Below are 21,522 nucleotides of genomic sequence, written 5' to 3'. Positions count from 1 at the left end.
GATGAAGCGCAGTTCGGATACAAGAAGTGAATTGGGCCCGGTCAGCACTTATCTTCAGACTTAGAAAAGTTCTTGAAGAAAAACGTCTGAGAAGATAGAAGTTCAGTAGGGCAAGGCAGCAGGAGTGTCCGAGGAGAGGGTGTCATCTTTGGATGGCCGTGGAGTGCAGCTCCAGTGAAGATTATTACCTTGGGACTTAGTCACCGAAATGGAAGTCCAAAATCAACAGTGGGTAGAGGCAGTGGGCTGTAACGCAGACAGTTCCTCAAGGTCAGATACCCCTTTGGCGAAGGACCACCAAAATGGATTTGCAGCTGCAAAGATGAACAGAGTTGGAGAAGCCGCAAAGTCAATCCGAATCGATGGTACACCTTAAGTGGACAGGCGAGCAGGTTGGTCCCAGACTCCTCCTAGCTCTCAGTGCCCTTTTTTGGCCAAATTTTGTCTAAGTACTCAGCTTTGGGAAATGTCCATCTGGGCACTTTTAGCACCACAACCAAGGGTTCTGGACAGAGGGGATACTACTTGTGGGTTCAGGATTCATTCAGGCTGGGTCCAAGTGCAGGTTCAACATTGTTGTGACCTTTTAAGTCCCTGAGGCTGTGAACATTAGGCAAACAAACTAACCCCTTTGGTCACTTCTGGCAGTCCTGGGTCCAGGTGAAGATGCAGGGCTCAACAGCAGGGCTGGCCTATGAGGGTTCATGGTGGGCTCCAGGCAACAAAGCAGTCCAATCTGGTACAGGAGCAGTCTGACAGAGTGAACATAAGGTCACAGCAGCAGGCAGTCCTCTGGGTATCCTTCCACAGATCCAGAAGTGATCTGAAGAGTTGGTCTGACGGTCCTATTTTTACACATTGGTTTACTTCTTGAAGGTGGGAGTAGCTTCTGAAAAGGTTCTTTGAAGTGCATGGAAATTCTTGACTTCCCTGCCTTGGCTCCAAGTTGGCTTCAGTGACAATATAGGGGTTTTAATCCTTTTGTGTGGAGACATGACACAGCCTATTCAAGTGTAAGCAGGGCTGTGCTCAACCCTGTCCCCCCAATCTGCCAGTGATGGCCCATTGCGGCACACCTAATCCCTCTATGGTTTGACTGTCTGGAAGAAATTCACAAAATCTAACTGTCAGCTTCACCCAGTCATGTGACTCAAGACAGGCTGCAGGCACAAAGGACAAAGGGCAGGAAAATGCCATCTTTCTAAAAGTTGCATTTTGAAAATTGTAATAGAAAATCCAACTTTTCCATGAAAGAGGGTTTATCATTACAAATCCACAGGTACCAAAAATGACTTATCTACCTCCTCTCTAATAGGAATAAAAGCTTATGTATACTAAATCCCCAATATTATCCTACGAGAGAGGTAGGCCTCACAGTAGTTAAAAACAAATAGTTTTTTTTCACAACTAGGACATTAAAACTTAAATGTACACGTCCAACCTTTTAATTGCACAGCATCCTGCCCTATGGGCTACCTAGGGCATACATAGGGGTGATTTATGTGTAATAAAAGGGGAGTTTAAGGGTTGGCAAGGAGGTTTAAATGCTAAGTCGACATGGCAGTGCAACACTGCATTCCAGCTACAATGGCAGGCCTGGGAAATGTTTTAGGGTACTACATAAGATGGTGGCACAATAAGTACTGCAGGACCACTGGTAGCATTTAATTTACAGTCACTAGGTATATGATATACCACTCTACAAAGGACTTCCAAGTAATTTTAATTAGCCAAACTGGTGTAAGACAATTATACCATGCATTAGGGAGAGAGCACAAGCCCTTTAGTACTGGCTAGCAACCCACAAAAACGAATTCAGCACAAATTTGAGTGAAGGCAAAAGGTTTGGGGATGACCTTGCAGAGAGGGCTAGGCCCTAAAAATAACAATCACAAAGGAGAAATTTATGTCAATATCATTATTTTTTGCACTAATAAGTCAACTATAGAAATGTTAGAATCTTTCTGCATATTTCTAGACTTTCTGAGCAACTGCCCCTTTTTAAAAAACTGGCTTGTACTAAACTGATTCTAATATCTTTTTGCAACAAATATCTAACAGCTTTTTTGAGGTGCTTAGTTTTGCACTGGAGATTTGCTTTTTATTCTTCATGTTTGCAAACATGCTGTCGCTTTCATATGAAAGAGCTACACACCAAGAATTCAAGTGGTATGTAGAAAAGGTGATGGTGTGATTTTGTATTATAAGGGATAAAGTACCCCCTGCTGTACATGATAAGGATATTGCAAGTCATCTTGGAGTACCATTACCTTATAAAAGAAGTCAGCCTTTGGCTTTCCTCCTCTATATAGTCATTGAACTCCTCAATGGCTTTCATTATCCTGCTAAGGGACATCAGGAGATACCTTATCTCATATATAATGATGGCTGAGCATGGATAAGACATTATTGGTGAGGAAGGTTTAGAAGGTACAGGTGCAGAAGTATTGTGAGACACAGCCTGTTGAGATGAGATGCTAAATGACTGGATTTCGACTGCTGACCTGATGACAATGTATGGTATTCAGTGAAACTATTCATGGCTGGGCATATTATAAGCTAGTGAACTAATACAGCCATGTAAATTGGATGGCTGACAACATTTTAGATATTTGTAAAATATGGTTGGGGTTTATCTAACATGTGCCTGATTTGCATAATATCTTTTGATTTTCTTATAATAATTGCTAGAATTCGAATGGACATGAACTGTTGACAGTTACTGCATAATAGATAATAATATAACTGTATAATACCATTCATTGTGTGCACATACAGATTTAGGTATACATTGGTGGAGCCCCCTTTTAACACCAGCAGGTAAGAATTACTCTAACAGTTTTTACTCCTAGCTCTCACTTTCAAACAGAGCATTATCAGCTAGAAGGGGAATAGAGGTACATGCTAGTTGCACTTTTGACTGAGTACATTTCTTTTTTTGCCTTAGTGGTACTACTGGGTGTGAGCCTAAAAAATATTGGTTTAACCTAACACTACCCCTAACTCTTTGTACTTGCCCTTGACATCTGGGACCCCGCCTGTATTCTGAACCAACATCTTAAACCTGTGCGGCCAATGTCTTTCCTATAACTTCCTATAACAATCTGTACTCCAACATGCATTACTTAGCTTGTGCACCCCCCACTATCCACCCATTTCACTGTGTACTTCCCATCCTTTGATGCCAAGCATTCCTTACAACATTGCACCCTATCCTTTGTACCCTTTGCTACCCATGCACTTACCCCAATAATTTCCACTCCAAGTGCTTCTGTACTCCTTCAAAAAGGGCTTCCGTACTCCTTTAATCTTGCCCTCTCCACAATCTTGTAGCTTGTTTTCCACTAAGGGGCCAATTACGATGTCTGGCAGAAGCACCTTTGCAGATACAGGTCCAACCAACCTCCGGTCGGCGGTCCCAACCGCCTAATTTTGATGCAACCGCACATGGTGGGGTCAGAAGCACCCTTTTCTGTATGGGAGCTTGTGCTACAGCTGTTAACCTGCCGTAGCACAAGCTCCCATACAGAAAAGGGAGATTGTGCTTATCCCTGCACTGCATGGCAGGCACCTCTGGGTGCCTGCCACACGGTGCCCCCTCTGCCCCCAACCAGAGACCGCAAATACGCTTTTTGAGAGGGTTTCCATGTCAGAAAGCTCAGAATGGAAAGCCTGCCGGAAATCATGCATCGTAATCCGGACAGCGTAAAATGCCGTTCATACAGATCACGGGGTGGTCCCCAACTGGCCGACGGGCTCCTTGAGTCCATCAGAATCCAGCTGGAATGGCCAGCTGGTTTCACTTCTGACTGCCTAAATTGTAATCAAGTGGTCGGAAGTGAAACCAACGATCTAGGTCAGACAGCCTCTGACCTAAGGTTGGAGGCTTTCCAACCAAGAACGTAATAGGCCCCTTAGTTTCATCCTCTGCTCTTGAACCCATGACTTTGCTGTCCCTGCCACCTTGCACCTGGTACACCTAGCACTTGGTATTCCCACCATTTGAGCTATGGATTCTCTTTCATTTCGCCACCATCTTACACCCTGCAAGCCTGAACCTTTATATATTTGCTAGAAATTGGGTCTCTAGTTGTCAGAGGTATGGTGTGGTCTCCCCAGACTTTTTGCCTTCTGACCTCCTGTTTTACTGACTTCAATGCTGATTGTAAATTGCAAGTCTGAAAATGCCATTTTAGGAAAGTTATCATTTTCTTACTCTAACCATTCTGTGCTTGTGGAGTGCAGGGGGATGATAACTTCACTCCAAGAGAGCTTCTTGGTGATATATTGTAGGCTGGAGGTGCTCCAGGGTTCTTGGAGTTCTTGCAAGTTCAGGACGACACAGCAGGCAGCAATTCTTGAGCCCTGGGAGCAGCAGGCAGTGTTTGGTGCCTTTTTCTTCTGCAGCAGGGTTTTAGTTCTCGTGCAGAGGGTCCTCTTTGTCCTGGTCTTCTCTTGTCGATCAAATCTGATATTCAGGTCTTGGGGTACCACCTAACTACTGAATCTAGGGGTGTTATAAAGGAATACAGGTAGTAGCTAATGAGCTACCTACCTTTTGGTTGTCTACACCCTCTAGTGACCACTTCCTGTGAGATGGGGCACTACCCTAGACTGATATGTTTTTTCTCCACCATCCCAAGATGGTGGAATTTCAGGAGAGGGGTTCACCTCTCCTGCCTCACTCTAGGAGTGGTGCAGGCTAAGTGGGGACCCTCCTCCTAGTCTAACTAATTTTCCCACTTTTCCTTCCACCGGAAGGGGAGCAGGAAAGGGGACTTGGCTTCCCCCACTATATGGAGATCTCTGGGTTGGATTTTAATGGTGGTATAACCTTTGAAGCTTCCCGCTCAGGAAGGCCATTTTGCCCTGGAGGAGGTGTGAAGAACCTCTACCCGGGGCAGGCTTTGGCTCTGTCCTCTGAGAGTGCTGTCTCTCACCTCATGAGAAACATGTCTGGTCGTAAAAGTCTGGCAAAAACAAGTCAGGGATCGCACCAGTGCTTGGTAGGTTTTCAAGGGAACCTCTAAATGGGTTTCCTGTGTGAATGTATTAATAAATCCAACATTGGCATCAATTAGATTTTAATAAGACAAGATGTTTGGGAGCAAATATCTTAGAAATCAGTAAAGCCATCATGAAGCTATGAAACGCGTGTTCACAAATATTCAGCCCATGTACTCTTTATAGTGCAGTTACAACATCTAAGAATAGACTGGACATTGTAGGAGCATATCTGTTCAAGATGATATGCCCTCATATAGGAGAAGTATGTGGAGAAGTGTAGCTCACTGGTTAGAGGAGGCATACCCTGAAGCAGAGGTCAGACCCGGGACCAGGGTTCGATTCCCGACGCGGCAGGGTCTGGAGCCCAATTGTCCACGGACTCGATAATTTTCGCTTCGGTGCCTACTCTAAGCATGAGTTCACACTATGCAGCTCTGGGCAACAAGCTTGCTTAATCTCCACAACGGCCCCCCGCGGCGGGATGCCTGGCTTTCACCTTGGGGATGCCCAGTATGGGTTATCTCACAGGGAAAAACCAGGACGGGTTCCCAATGCAAGCGCCGAGATGCCCAAGGGTAATTTGAGCGCTATATAAGACCGCACATACATACATACATACATAGGATATAGTGCACCCTGCCTTAGGGGTAAAGGCCTACTGTAGGGGTGATTTACCTGTATCTTATGCAGTGTATGGGTGGCATGGCACATACAACAGTGTGCCATGTCGACTGTTCAGCTTTCTTTGCATCAAAATATGCAGCCTGCAATGGCAGAGTGTATTGCCTTGATGAGAGGTCCCTGGAGTGGCACAACCATTGCTGCAGTCCCATGGGACCCTCTTCAGCACTGATGCCCTAGGTAACAGAGGTACCATTTTCTAAGGGCTTACAGAGGTCGCTGAAGTGGTGCCAATCATGGTACAGTGCATTGGGAATGAGATTTGGCACTGGGTACCTGGTGAGCAGGGATCCAGTGACACTTACATTTCAAAATCTCATCAAGCTAAAAGTGGGGGCTAACCATGCAAAAAGAGGCTCTTTCCCACAGGGAGTCCATGTAACTCGCCCATTATTGGCTTGCAGAAGCCAAACAGTAAGTACAGCATAGTCCAGAACCATCAAAAGATAAACAATATTGTGGTCCCTTTTTGACTTGTGGTACCAAATCCAGCTGTGATTTTATTTCAGATTCCATGTGAGGCTAAGTGGTGCACTGTTATCCACCGTGGCCAGGTGTTCTTCTCCATATAGTTGCATGAGGACTGTCAGTTTCTCTTTCCATTTCAGTTCGGCAGACATGTTTTGGCATGGTGCCGAGTCCCACAGGGGAATACATATAGTCTGTCTATCTTTAAACAGATCCTTAAAAAGAACCTGGATTCCCTGATCACGCCTTGTGATTCAATGTTGGTTCAGTATATTAACAACATGCTGGATGCGTCAGGCACCCAAGAAGCTTGCAAGACCAATACTTTCGCTTTTCTGAACCACTTGGTTGAGAATGGGCATAAAGTGTCTCCTAAAAAGTTGCAGTATTGTTTGAGAGAAGTTCTATACCTGGGACACCACATTGAGAATACTGTAAGGAAGGTATCACAGGAAAGGATCTCGGTGATCATGCAAATGAATCCGCCAATGTCACAAAAGGAAGTCAGGATGTTTTTCGGATTGGTGGGCTACTGTAGCTAGTTGATACCCAATTATTCCTCAGTGGAGAAGCCTTTACAGAGGCTGGCACACAAGGATGTGCCTGATATGGTATCCATGGAATAACAATTATTTGATTGCTTTCCTAAAGTTGAGAGAAAGTCTCTGCCATGTCCTGGCATGCCTGATTACAATAAAACCTGTTCACTTTTCTGCAGTGAGAGGGAGGGATGCACTCTCACAATTTTTAAACAGAATCATGGAGGTGCATGCAGACCATATGCTTACTTTTCAGCCACATTAGACTCGGTAGCTGCCGTGTTGCCCGGATATCTCAGATCTGTGCCAGCCACAGGTGTCAGGATAGAGAGGTTTAAAAGCATTGTGATGGGTCATTCCTTAACTGTTTATGACCCTCATCTCATTGACATTTTTCTGACCAGAACACATACACATAACCTTAAAAACGGTTGCCTCACGAAGTATGAGCAGGACATACTTGCGGCAAAAAATGTAACATTGAATAGCATGGAGGTCATTTTGGAGTCCTCAGTGGTCACAAATCCGACCTCTAATGTTCTGCTTGCTACTCCTGGCACTTCCTTTACAACCCCTGGCCTCAGGTGAGCCAAAATGTTTGATTACACAGAGTTCAATGTTATTGATCACATCTCAAGTCAAATTATGGATTAGATCTCTGGAGTACAAAAACAACAGTCCCTTGCACACGTCAACTGTATATTTTATGTATCATTGGCAATAATAAAAAACACTCTTGTTTTTCCACTGAAACGGTCACTTCAGTTTAATCCCGAGATCCTTAGCCAACACGTGTTTCCTCACGCTTAATTGTTGTATGCAGCGACTTCTTCAGGGCTCTAATCTCTTTGTATGGATCCTCAGTTCCGGTTGGCAGCCCTGCTACTGAACAGAGGGTTTGCGTTTACGCCAGCAAAGACTTGGTTGCCGGCAAGAGGGATTCACTTAGCTCCCAAAGAGTGGTTTTACTATACCACGTCATCATTCTTCATGATGGATTTATGACTTATACACACAAGATACACACTTAAGAAAAGAATTCTGGAATACACTAAATCTTGGACACAGTATTTACTGTTGCCCTTTTCTGTGCAAATATCACTGGAGTACTAGAACCCATTCTGGGTCGGAAATACAACCAAAACTGAGGATCCATACAAAGAGATTAGAGCCATGAAGAAGTTGCTGTGCACAACAGTTAAGTACGACCAAACCTGTGTTGGCTAAGGAACTCAAGATTAAACTGAAGTGACTGTTTCAATGGAGGAACAAGAGTATTTTTTATTATTGTCAATGATACATAATATATACTGTTGGAGTGTGCAAGGGACTATTGTTTTGGTTTATCAGTGGTTATGCAGACATTGGGGAGGAGGATGGCTCTCCCCACCCTTATGCACCGCAATCATAATTGTACACTAGTATATACTCACTGCGTATTTCCCAGAAGTGCCATTACCCTACACAATCCACCGACCAAGAAGTCCAACTCTGGAGTACCAAATGCTTCTGGTAATGTGTATAGTACCTTTAGAGAATATGTGCTTGAACTGAATATAACATAACAGAGCATCACAAGAGTGGATCAGCATAAATACGAAGGAACACTAACAATAATTAAAATACTAATATTATAAAAGTAATCATTTGTAAATAAAATAACAAATAGACAACTGCATAAATACATACATGCATACATACATGCAATGAAATATTTTGTTAGTAGTGGTGGATTTTTTAATTTCCTCTATCTGTCTCTTTCTTTGTTGTTTTAGCATCAGGATGTGAGTTTCTGTCGACAGTTTTCCACTATTTAAATTATTAAATAAATAAATAATAAATAAATACGAGTACTCAAAAGTTACTTATGAACAACTCTCAGTGAAGGGCACGGAAGAAGTCTGCGCACCAACAAATCAATGTGGACTTAGTGTGTGCAATCACTTTAGTAATACACAAATATTTTGTCCATGAATCCATGTCTAACTGATTGTGGCATTTGTTCCATAGACTCTAGAGTGTTGGACATCTAAGGCCATGCAAAATTGAATGGCATATAGGATGAGACCTATATAAAAAGTAAAGCGGCAGGGATACAAGCTAAGTGTTGTACTGAACAGCCTTGGCGTTATTTCTATATCTCAGCATATTGATTTTGAAGGCACTCAGCAATGCATGTCATTACTTGTGAACTATAGAGGGCCAAATGTGTCCTCATTGAAAAATGGTGCAAATGCCAATTTCCTGTTTAAGGCTGAACTCACCAATTGAGTCTTGTAAAAGTGTTTCATGTGTAATGCAAATGGGAAGTCTGTCCATATAACAGGGGTGAAGCATACGTATGCATGTACCCTTTAAACTTTGTAATGCTGTTTCTGCTGCCCTGAGACTGTTGAGCAAGGCGTAGTTAACACTGATACAAAATGTGCAGGTTATTGGGTGGAGAGCTACGTTTGAAGCCAGCTGGGATAAAGACACCCAGATCCAAGTCCGAACCTTTATAGGAATAACAGTGTTTAAATGATATCTGTTAATTATCTGTGCTGTACCATTCAAATAAGCAGTGAATGAAAAGGATGCCAGTGGATCACAGGCTGAAAGACCCCCACCCGAGGCTGAGATATTCTTTCCATGCCACTTCTGTTCTAAAATTTCTTTTTTTGCTAAACCGTTCTTTGATTATGCAGATTGCTTGTGTGTTGGCTGATAATCTCTCACAATTTAGAGAGGGGAAGAGAAGTGCTTCTAGAAGAGAAAAATTGAAGAAGAGCTGGTTTTATTTTCCATTCATTGGTGCTCTGATTAATATTAGGGCATTTATTATTAGCTAGACAGCCATTTCTCTTTCCACAATGCATCTGAATGCCCTTAAGTATTTAATGAAGAAAGGTGTGGAGTTGATGCCTAGGACACAACCGAAACACAGTGATTCTGATGGCCCTGCTAAGGTGGCTACAGTGGGGAACAGTCCATGTTCCTTTCCCCACCTGTTCTGATATATGGTGGGGGGTTGCAAGTATCCCATACTCTGCCATGCCTCTCCATAAATGTTATTTATTTTCCTGGAGATAATCAGGCATTTTGTGAAAGGGTATAACAATGAACTACTGTGGGGGTACCTATCAACAAATAATAGTGTATTCTAGATGAATTAGAGAATTAGAGATATGTGTGTCTTAGTGTGTGTGTGTATGTTTGTGTGTGTGCTCACAAGTGCATGTATGTGTGTGTTTCTGTGGTTGTGTCTGCATATTTGTGTATATGTGGGTGTATCTGTCTGTGTGTCGGGTAGCGTGTATGTGCATTTAAGACATCAGTCACATCCACAAAATACCCTCCCTCTCTTCTTCCTTCTCTTCTTTAGTTTTTAATCTTTCACTAGAAACTCAGAGACATTAAGTTTGCATGAACCACAGATGGAATTTTCACTTCGAAGATGCATTTCCCGCCCATACCTCCTAAATTATATATTTCAGGTGAGACAGACGACTTTACCTAGGAGAAGCCACAGTGCCCTTCTTAAGGTGATAGGTGCATTTTCAGAACTACATTTCACACCAATCCCCTATTCCTATTTCTGGTGGAACTTTTCCACATAATGAGCCCAAAGTGCATGAACGTTTATCTAGTCTTTATAAAAAAAAAAAAAGAACATGTAACAGTTCTGCAGGAGGGTAAAAAAACTGTGTTGAAAGTTGCAGCTGTTCTAACAACTCACTATATCTTTATAGTAATCACTTGTGAACTGCAAGGAAAAAAGGGTTGGCGTATTGATCTCCTTTTTATCTTTGATTCACAAGGCCATTTTCCAATGGTCTATAACTGCTCTGGCTCTGTAAAGTACTCAAAGGTTATTGACAGCCCTTGACACAGTCACTGTTGTAGATGGACACCATCCACTGGCAGGGCTGGACTGGCCATAGCAGACACCAGGCGTTTTCATGGTGGGCCGGAAGGGCAGAGAACGGTTTTGGCCTGATGGGACCGTTTTTGTTATGGGGGAAGGTTTTGGAGCAGTGCTGCAATATAGGCCCCCTTGGACAAGAAGCGGCAGCAGTGTTTCCCATCAGCACCCGTCCCCCTCCCAACCTCCCCTCCTCGCGCCAGTCCGATTCAATTGCCAGGGCTGGTTTGCATTCCCAGTCCGGCCCTGGTAACTGGGCTAGAGGCGTGGGGGGCATAGGAGTCACTGTTGTAGATGGACACCATATACTGGCAGGGCTGGACTGGCCGTAGCAGACACCAGGTGTTTTCATGGTGGGCCGGAAGGGCAGAGACCGGTTTTGGCCTGGTGGGACCATTTTTGGTATGGGGGAAGGTTTTGCAGAAGTGCTGAAATATAGGCCCCCCTGGACAAGAAGCAGCAGCAGTGTTTCCCACCAGCACCCATCCCCCTCCAAACCTACCCTCCTCGTGCCGGTCTGATTCAATTGCCCGGGCTGGTTTGCGTTCCCAGTCCGGCCCTGTTAACTGGGCTAGAGGCTTGAGGGGTATAGGAGTAAATTGACTGCTGGATGCTTCCACTCACATCCTATTTATACAGGGACATTGGTGCCCTTTTAGATTGATGGAAAATGGGTTGCAAGAGCAGAATCTTGCTTTTATGAATGCTTAACTGAAAATCTATAATCCCGCTATCCTATCCAGGATCCCAAACCTTCATTTCCAGATGGCTAGCAGATTTCACAGATAGAAATGTGCCTCATGACTATTAGTGAGGTGTTTTCACAGAGAACTGGTCCATAACCATTGTAGATGCTGCACAAACACAGTGCTGCACTGCAACAGTGCCAACAATGGGCCCGATTCACAAAGGAAAACTGAGAAAAAAGTATTACTTTATGACTTTTTGTATTCACAAAGGGAATTTACTACTTTGTGAATACCAAAAGTTGAACTTTACGTCTTCCGGTATTCACAAAGGGCATTTACGAGTAGTAAATGCCCTCTGTGAACACAAAAAGTCATAAAGTTAGACTTTCGTCTCATTTTACCTTTATGAATTGGGCCCAATACATTTGCCCCCCTTGCGTGTACACTAAATGAATTTCCAAAATCATCCTGACTCAAATACTGTGAAGTTAAGTAGGAAATTCAGGGGTAAAGAGCTATAGAAACATGAGAAACCAACACTATTGGCAACAAGGACTTTTTTTTATAAAATAAACACTAAGATACAACAGAACAAGAAGCCTCTCTTTCTGGTTCTTACTCAGATATCCTCGTTTTCATAGTGATTCAGAATGATCCACAAAAATAATCTGATAAATCTTGAAATCAGACAAAATGCATAAAATATGAATCTTTAGTTTCCAGTATTAGATCGCAAAGTAGATGTTTGTCAAAAACATCACCTGTAGTGGGATTTGTAGGAATTGTTTGACTGAACACCTGCCTCAAGAATCAAAAGATGATTTTTATTGTACAACATATCAGAGAATGACAGAGTGACTAGCCAAACTCACTAACCTATCAACAAACTATGATCACTAACACCTCAAAAATGAGATATTACTTTTAAATGAACGTATACTATATGGACCTATGTGTTTTAGATATCAATGTGAAAGCCTTTGCTGTGCTTGAGTTAACAAATATACAACAAATAATCAGATGGGGACAGGATGAATGGGCATATTGTCAAGTCACTTTGGAGCTGATTATGATGGCGGGGAACCTGCCACTGACAGGTTCACCGCCATCATGAGGCCGTTCTCTGCCCTACAAATCACAATGGCGGGCGGTTCTGCGGCGGTTAGAAACTCCGATCACCACACATCCCATGGGCTCCTCATATTCCCTGCAATGGTGGTGGTGCCTACCAGGCACTGCCGTTGGGATTACGATGGTCCATACTCGCCATCCTTTCCATGGAGATTTACCCGCCATGGAAAGTCTGGTGAGGATAGACATTGGGGGCCCATAACTGGCTCACTTTCTTCCAGGGACCTTTATTTTGGGGTTGGGTGCACCAATGGTGCCCCCCTACATTTTCCTGCACCATGTGGCAGGCACCAAAAAGTACCTATTTTACATTGCGGCGGCTGCAGCAGGCAGCACCCATTGCAATGTAAACTATGGCAGGTGCAAACGCCGTGGTGGCGGTTGCATAGTAATACCCACTGTGGGACCACTGCCTTGTAGGCGGGCGGACCCACTACCTGAGACAATGGCGGATGGCCTGAAGTCCTCCCTCATCATAATCAGCCCCTTTGTTCTCATATGTTTTCTGAGAATGCAAACATAGTGGTCAGAAAGAGGAAGTGCAAATGGAGGCATCAAACAAAACAGGAAGATCCTCTCTATCTTTCCTTCTGAAATACCTGATTATGCGAGTTACAGCATTGTAGACCAGTATCAAATATGAGAGGAGACATGATGTCATTAATCTTGCTTCTAAGCAACTCTATCATTAAATATGGAAAACTTAGCCAGTGGCTCATGATCTTACAAAACACCTACGGATGTTTAAGGTCTGGCATAAAACTATTGAGAGTGATTGTTTAGTTCATTCTTGTTATTAGCTAACAAGGTTGTGATTGAGCATTCGATCAATAATTTAAGACATGACATTTCAATGAAGGATTATTCTTTTAAATAATTACTACCATCCAGAGTTGGTGGGTGATATATTCCAGGACAAAGAAAAATATTTGCTATTGCTCAAAGTTCAGTTTCATCTAGTTTACCCTGAAGAAGAAGGATGCCCAAATGTTTGTGGATGGACTGCCAAATTATCTAACAATTGGCAACATTGCCTTTCTGTGCTTATGAAAACATTATCCATAGAACACGTCTCAATGTATTAGAATGGTTAACAATGTTTTATTGACTTGGAGTTTATTTATGTGAATGATGTGTTCTTCTCTGAACATGTTTTAGTCATGATGTCAAAGTATGTGCATAGATGTTAGTGTTTGGAGTGCAATTATTATTTTTCAGTATTTAGATGCTAGTAGAACTTATCTGAAAGAGACAGAGATTAAAATTTGGATCAATTAAAGATGAGTACACAAATTAAATGTGTTCTATATATTTCCTTTTAAAAATTATAAAAGAAATACAACGTCATTGTAATAGTATTAATGTTATTGGAAATGAAGGTTTCTCTCCAATCATTCCCTTGTGGTCTTAATTTTAGAGATGATGGCCATACAGGCATGAGGGTTAAGAAGTGTTCAATTTTCCTTAAACATGTCTACCCAGATATATGTAAAGAAACATATGATCTGTTGGCTTTTTTCTGTGCTGAATGTATATTTCCAAAGTGCTTTAAAGTAACTGAGTAACTTTTAAACATTTTTTCCACTGTTAATGTGAAACCACAACAATATCATCAACACATCTATTGCAGAATATTATCCCTGCTGTCCTTCCTTTGATCCCTCCCTTGAAAGATTAACCCCAAACTGTTGGTGCTCGATCTGGCACTCCTGTCATGGATACCTGTTTAGGAGGCTGTAGCAATAAGGATGCTGTAATCAATGAAGCACTCCTGTCAGCAAAGTTAGGAAAAATAATATGATTGAAAAACTACATAATGCACTGTGATGTCTAGTGCTGTCCAAATCAAATGTCCACTTTATCATTTTCTGGTTCCTGTGACCCTTGCCGAATGGAATGCCCCCACCATACAGTTCATTGTACAACTCCTCTCATAATAAATGCTCCAGCCATCAGTAATAAAAAAGTTTCTCTGTAAACTCTGTTCTGATCTTTACAATTACATTTGTGAAATAATAAATGGGTGGAGCTACTGCTAGTTCGGAGCTACTCCACCATTATTTAAAGGCCATGGTGACTAGAAGCAACTCTTCCTGTGCCAGATGGAAGCTTCTCCTTCAAACTTATGTTGGGCGTCATTTATAAAGAGGCACTCACATGATTATCACGTGCCGCTTCATGCCACCTCCAGCATTAACTTCATGACCATCATATTGATATCTTAAAACCTGTGCATATAAACATCAAGAGCATAAACATGAGACACAAATGTCAATACAAGCACCCTTCCAATGTTTGTTCAATATCAAAGCAAAAATTAGGAAACGAGTCTGATACAAAAGTGAGCAGGCACTCCAGTTAAATGCCGATTGAGCATTGCATTGATGGTGAGAACAGGAAATGCATTGTACAGGATCAGATAGATCTTTTGCTGAGTGTATCATGTGCATTGTATGTGGGGAGTGCCAGTGGATCCTATCAAGTTACACTGACATGGCTGAAGTTCCCAGTGACTCTATTAGCACTTTTGAAGGGGTCCAGAGCACCTGCTCACAAAGCAAGTAACCCCAAGAGCACTAGTTTCCCACTGGCTCTGGATGAAAATAGTTGTGTGGAAGGTATAACAGCCTTTACACATGGAAGTGGAAATAGCCTTTACAGAATACCTCCCTCACCTAGTGTTACCGTTGGATTTATAACAAATCCATCAAGGTTTAATATCTTTGCAAGACCTTCAGGTTTGACAGCATTTTATTACATTGCGTTCACAAAGAAGCAAGTCACAATTAAAATGTCACCTCAAAATAAGGAAAATTGATTTGATCTTTTATGTTTCCTCTGTCATTCAGAAAAAAGGAAGGCCAGCCTTTTGGACCAGCTCACCAATACCAGTGGAACTGTCATTGGGGTCACCTGCGGCATTGTGATCATCCTCATCATAATCTCGGTTGTGGTCCAGATCAAGCAACCTCGAAAAAAGTTCATCCAAAGGAAATCAGACTATGATCAAACAATGTTCCAGGAGGAGTTTGAGCCTCCTCATTATGAGTTATGCACTCTTAGAGGGACAGGGGCTGCAGCTGACCTTGCAGATGTTGCAGATGACTTTGAGAACTACCATAAACTGCGGAGATCGTCCTCGAAATGCATTCATGACCATCACTGTGGATCACAACTGTCTAGCATTAAGGGCAGCCGGAGTAACCTCAGCACAAGAGAGGCTTCTATCTTGACCGATATCCAGCCGCAGCCTATTAAGCCCATCCTCCAGCCCATGAACAGAAGGAATATCCTTGTCATGAAGCATAGCTACTCCCAAGATGCTGCAGATGCGTGTGATATCGATGAAATCGAAGAGGTGCCCACAACAAGTCACAGGCTTACCAGACATGACAAGTCTGTCCAGCGGTCAGTATCAATAGATTTTTGATGAAGACATTTCCATAAGGACCGAATGGCCGAAAAATGTTTTCTTCCTCCATTTTATCTTTTGTCTTCAATCGTTTAAGTTTCTCTTTCCATTGTTGGGTAGACCATTATCTTTCTATCTCGCTTGCTCTCTTTCTTGTTGTCCTTATCAGACACACAGACACACAGACGTGAGTAAAATATATGGCACAAGGCAAAATGTACAAATACTTTTAGGAAACCAAAGAGATTTGAAGATCCACTTTTACAAGCATGCAGCTTTCTAAAACCTGAGAGGGTGCCTTGAAATTAATAATGCATCTTTCTTTTTAATTCAGCGCATGGTATTGTTATACAGCACTAGCCAACCGAAAAACACAATATTTGTATATCTTTTTTTTACGGTTGCCACTTTTCATTATGTTCCTATTACCACAAGTTGCGAGGAGCATATGATTTATAAATTCTAAATAAGTTGGGCATATATCTAAATATCATAGTAACCATCCTGTAGTTAGGTTTTCGTGTTTTGCTCCAGAGAAACAGCAAATACTGGCATGATTTTTTAAAGAAATCAATTTTTACTCTGTATTTAATCTAACTGCCTGTAAATACCAATGATGAAGAATTTATAAGTAAAACGGTATAAACCAATTTATCTGGAACACGCAGAACTCAGACTTTGTGTGTGTATCTGTGTTTTTTTACTCTATGCACAGTGTGTGTGCTTATGTGTTTGTCTTCATGCGCTACTTACTTTCCTAGCATGTTCATGCCATCCACATTTTTTATGAAGCATCACTGTTATATGTGATTTTGCATGCGTCCGTGAATTTACATAAGCAGATTGATTGATTTATCAAGGTGCATTTTTAATTTTGGGGATGTGTGTATATTTATTGTATGCAATGAAAAAATTATTGTATTGAATGAAATAGCCATAACATTCCAGGTTCTGCCTCATTGGATCGTTAAGCAAACACGAGTCCGAATACAACACAACTAGGGTCTAATGGCAGAAAACAAGGTAAGCCAGCATGCATTTTGGAATATCTGTGTACATGTACATATCTAAATATTGAATCTCATAACTTTGAAGCACAGGTGTAGCATTAAATTGATCTCAAGTAATTATACATGTATGGCTTCAGTCTGAGAATGAACTTGTTGGTAATGTAGAAAGAGAAAAATGGCTAGTAATGGTTTTTTTTTATGTTTCTTTTTCTCAGCACTAATACAAATATGCCCAGTGATTATCAAGAGATGCAGCTGTAATAGAGTGTATCTTACAGTTGTTCTCACAGTAGTTTTGCCATCATTTACTGCTGGAGAACTAATCAGAAATTAACCTCATCGACAATGGGCCTCATCCGGAGCTTGGTAGGCAGCCTGCCGGCCCACAAGTGCACCAGAGGCTATGGACCCCACTCCCTTTTTTTTTAACTGCCCGCCCTGTTTAGAGATCCATGCCTCCCTCATAGAGGCTACATTGGAGCCATCCTATGGTGGCTCCACTCCACGCTTGTGAAATCACAGTGTGTGCCATGTTGTGTTTTCCTTGTTTGGCTTTTCTTGTCTTGGGGCAGCCGGCTAAGGCTCCAGTAGGGCAAACCTTGTGGTCCCCCTACTTCTAAATGTGGAACAAAACACTAGGTTTGGGAAAACACAGGAACTGCCAGTTCATTGTGGTTCGATTGCTCTGCAAGCTCAAAATGACACCCAATGTCTCCAGTGAATATTTTACAAATAGACAGACCAAAAGGTGAATACTACATGGAATTTCAGCACTACAATTGCTGACTCCCCTTTTCTGCCTCATAAAAAGGCCTAGTTTATACTTGGGGCAAAACAAGGCTGACAATTTGCCTGTGGCCATATCATTATGATCTATGCATCAAACGTTGCAGAGCACATCCTGTAAAATTAGTTCACATTCGTTGCCTTCCTCCAAGATGCATTGCAGACTCCTTTTTTGCAGAAATCCAGAGGGTTTTTTTTATTTATAAAAGAAACAGCAGCATGTGGTATGCCATGCATTTATCAAATGAATACACCACCTAAATATTTGGCATGCTAAAATGAACATGCAATTTTTAATTTTCAGTTTTTACACACCTCATTATTTTTCAGTGTATATCTTTATTTTAAAAGTGGTAGCCTTTGAGATAGATTTGTCATTTATGTTCATTGCAAATTTTGTCGTACCATCCACTTTTTCGTAATTAATAAACTGTGTATATCTTTCCCTTAGGAGGAAGTCATGTAACCGTTTCTTTCTACTTGCAGAGAAGAACCGTTTGTACAAGTTTAATGACTGTGAAAGAAAGATTATGTACATTACAAATGAATCTACTTTATCTGCAAAAACAAGCCGAAGGACACAGAGTGGATGTTTTTCTATAGTAATTCCACACAATCGTGGTCAAAAACATTAGGATTACAGACATTTCCCTGCTGTACAAGATTTCCCTTTACCACAATGACATTTTCTTTGTAATTTGGTTGCTGGCCACCAAGTGCTCCTTAGTTTTTAAATACATTTTGAGACTTACAGGAAACTTGAAGAATAAATGTATTCTTGATTGCAAATTTCCCAACATAGCTCGATTGTCTTTGGTTAACTCAGCATTTTTGTCGTTTCATGTCTCTGTTTTGGATTTCTATAAACCGTGGGTTAGGTGACGCCAATGCTTTACTTTAAGATCTATGTTATGTGTGCATTGACCTCATTAAACAGTCTTCTTGAAAGTGGTACACTCTTGATGATTCCAAACATGGACCTAAAGATTTGAACAAACCAAACAAGGAAAACCAGTAATAAGGAAATATAAGATACCTATATATATATAATCTCCAGCCAGAGGCTTTGTGGACTAACTGATCGGTTTACTGAAATCATGATGAACTGCATCACAGTGCAATGAATGAAAGTACTCAATGGCGATAAGGAAGTGTAAGTTCCCCAGAGTCTCTCCAAACTCATTTGGGATATGCCTTACTAAAACAACAATGACAATAAAGCAAGAAGAAAATTGATTAGAGGAGCAATGCCATTAATCCTCATTATCCTGATATAAATTTGTCAAAATATGTTTTCCAATTATTCTATCTAATATGCATCCGCCTGAGTAGCAATCTACACATATTTTGTCTAGTGTATTCATCAGAATTTTAGTTGGTGAAAATTGAATCAATGTTGCCAACTGCTTGACGGCCTTCTTAAAAAGCTAGTGACAAAAAATCATGTGATAACGTGTCACTATTGCAACTCTCTAATCTGCTCAAAGACATAGAAGGTATCATGGTTTCCATAAAATGTGTTAGTAAAACGAAACAAAAATCCAATATTCTACAATCTTTCCCTGTTGTAACTTTTGGCTGTTTCCAGTTTATGGCGCACCACCTTCGATTGGGAGTTTGTTTGTTCTGTGTTGGGTGATTGATTGATAGTATAAGTGATTTCTGGTAAAATTGTGATTATCGGAACAACCAATCAAAATGTAACATTTCAAACAAATGATTTCATTCTAAAATCTTGCTGTTTGTAGTTCAAATATCTGCTACTTGTACTACTCGATTTGTTTATATGATTTTTTAAAAAATATTTCCTTACTGATATGAATTAAGCAAAATCAACTCTAGTTCTGAAGGAATTCATCCAAATTGATTTGCATGGTTTGCATATTAGACATATTTTAATACTTGTTATGATATGTTTTTGAGTTGTGATTACAATTGTGCACTGAATCACATATGTATAATACTAACGGGTTCCAATGAAAAAGAGTGCCATTACATTTTTAGATACCCTAAGACTTGAACAGCATTTTTTATTCTGCATGAGCTATGATAGGCTTGTTTCCACATTGATTTATCAATCTGAGTTTATTTTTGTTTGAATTAATTCCGTATATTTTTTAACAAAAAAAGACACCTCCTAATAAATAATTTGGAAAGATGTTTTAGAATCACAAGCTACCTGTCACAATTCTCTTATTAGAAAATTACCTTTCTTAATTTAAGGTCTGTTACATATCAAACAATCAGTGTCCCACCATCAAAAGGTTATTTTTAGAACAAAGAATGGACATTAAAATGCTTGGGGGAAAAGGTTGCTTATAAACAAGGAGATAAAATCAGAAAAAACCTTACAGACACCCTCAAGTATATCCATAATTGTAATATATAGTAAAGTCAGGGGAATGTTATGTCTGCATTTTTAAAGATCACCTGGGATGAAGTTTTCCATTAGTCTGTTGACCATTTTTACATAAAATTTGAATTAAATCAAAGCTGTTTTAATTAAAGTTTGACTTGTTTCCTTTTTCAAAGGATTTAAACTTTACTATTTTGCCTAACTGAAAAAGATGAAATCACAGTTACTTTAGTCATTATAAACAGATTCATTTAAACTTTAGTTCCATATCTGCCAGTTGACAAAGAGGTTGATTACTCAATGTGGCATTGGCATTTTGAAACATTTTTATTGCTTTTCTTTTGTTGTTTAGAACAAGTAGGAAAGGCAGCTGAAGAGATAGAGAATATAATATGTATATTGTATTCCTCTTTCTGGTAACAATCATTGGACAAGCACATTATTAAGGAAAATAGCAAATGCATTGCGTTTTACAGATATTTCCCAGAAGGCACATTTTCCCTCATTCATCGAGGAATGGCACAAATGGGAACTTCTTGAATTTCTAGGCTCTACTGAGGTGGTATATATATTGGCCTTCACAGTTTGTGATATCATGACACGACAGAAAAAGGCATTTCCAACCTAACTTTTTTTTAATTCAAGAAACCTCTGTTGATGTGTGAGATGTGAGTTTCAGGTTGCATTTTTCTGTACCACTTAGACTAAGGCATTATGCAAATAGGTGCCACCCTCAATTTAACTCTTCCTTCTACCCACATCAATATTACACTGTGACCAAGGAGGCTCTTTGACTTCATCTGGGTTTGCAGCAGATCTCAGTGCCAAAATAAGAGGCAGTGCAGAATGCCACAGGGCCAGTTTAAAAAAACATACAAGTCACTTTATGTTCATGGATGTTGGCCATCATGTGATCAGAATTACATATCACAATATATTTAAACACTTTGGTATCATGATGCCCTGGCATGGAGGTCATCACAGGTGTGTACATTCACCTTTTCTGTCAACGTAAAGAGGTATAAGTAGTAAAGGGATAGCTAGTTGGTTATCTATCCAGCTATTGGGATTTGCTGTATCTCTGCAATGCAACACTGCCAAGAACACATCCTTGACAGAATTTTGCTAGGCAACTATGAGTATTGGAGGTGTGCAAACATGCTGCCATGTCCAAAATATGTCCTTCAAAGATTCAGCTTTCTCTTTCAATGCAAAAAGAACAATTAATGGACAGAATGCAGAATTATGTCATACATTCACCCCAGCACAGAGATCTGAGCCTAAATCCATCGTTTTTTGCTCACCATCCCATTCCTGTTTTAACCCATCCATATGCAAATCAGTCTTGATGCTGTGCCTCATGGGAACAGTCCAGTCCGAACTGCCAGGTCCTCCGTGGACTGGAAACAAACATCCTAGGACCAGTTTCAGGGTTTCACCCCTCATCAGCCAGGATCGCTTGACTCCAGTGAATATAGAGCATGGGACCCATATCAGTGCATACCAGTCCCACTCGGGGTGACAATGCAAAAAGAACAA

The 21,522-nt window shown here is 41.0% G+C and overlaps 1 protein-coding gene across 2 annotated transcripts in view; it reads left to right on the top strand.

Annotated features, from left to right (window-relative positions):
* Positions 1-20,127, top strand: part of NETO1 (neuropilin and tolloid like 1) — a 677,063-nt gene extending 656,936 nt beyond the window's left edge. Inside the window, exons 9-11 of one of the 2 annotated variants that reach the window (XM_085605913.1) lie at positions 15,269-15,827; positions 16,780-16,854; positions 18,079-20,127. In XM_085605913.1, the coding sequence (XP_085462039.1) occupies positions 15,269-15,827; positions 16,780-16,840 (620 nt within the window). In that variant the 3' untranslated portion in view covers positions 16,841-16,854; positions 18,079-20,127. The remainder of the gene's footprint in view (positions 1-15,268; positions 15,828-16,779; positions 16,855-18,078) is intronic. The other variant, XM_085605914.1, reaches the window with a different exon arrangement.
* The last annotated feature ends 1,395 nt before the right edge of the window (positions 20,128-21,522 follow it).

Source organism: Triturus cristatus, chromosome 5_1 (genome assembly GCF_964204655.1).
Source record: "Triturus cristatus chromosome 5_1, aTriCri1.1, whole genome shotgun sequence".
NCBI lineage: Eukaryota > Metazoa > Chordata > Amphibia > Caudata > Salamandridae > Triturus > Triturus cristatus.
Note: the sequence above shows the minus strand (reverse complement) of the source record. Positions and strands in the feature narration are given on the sequence as shown.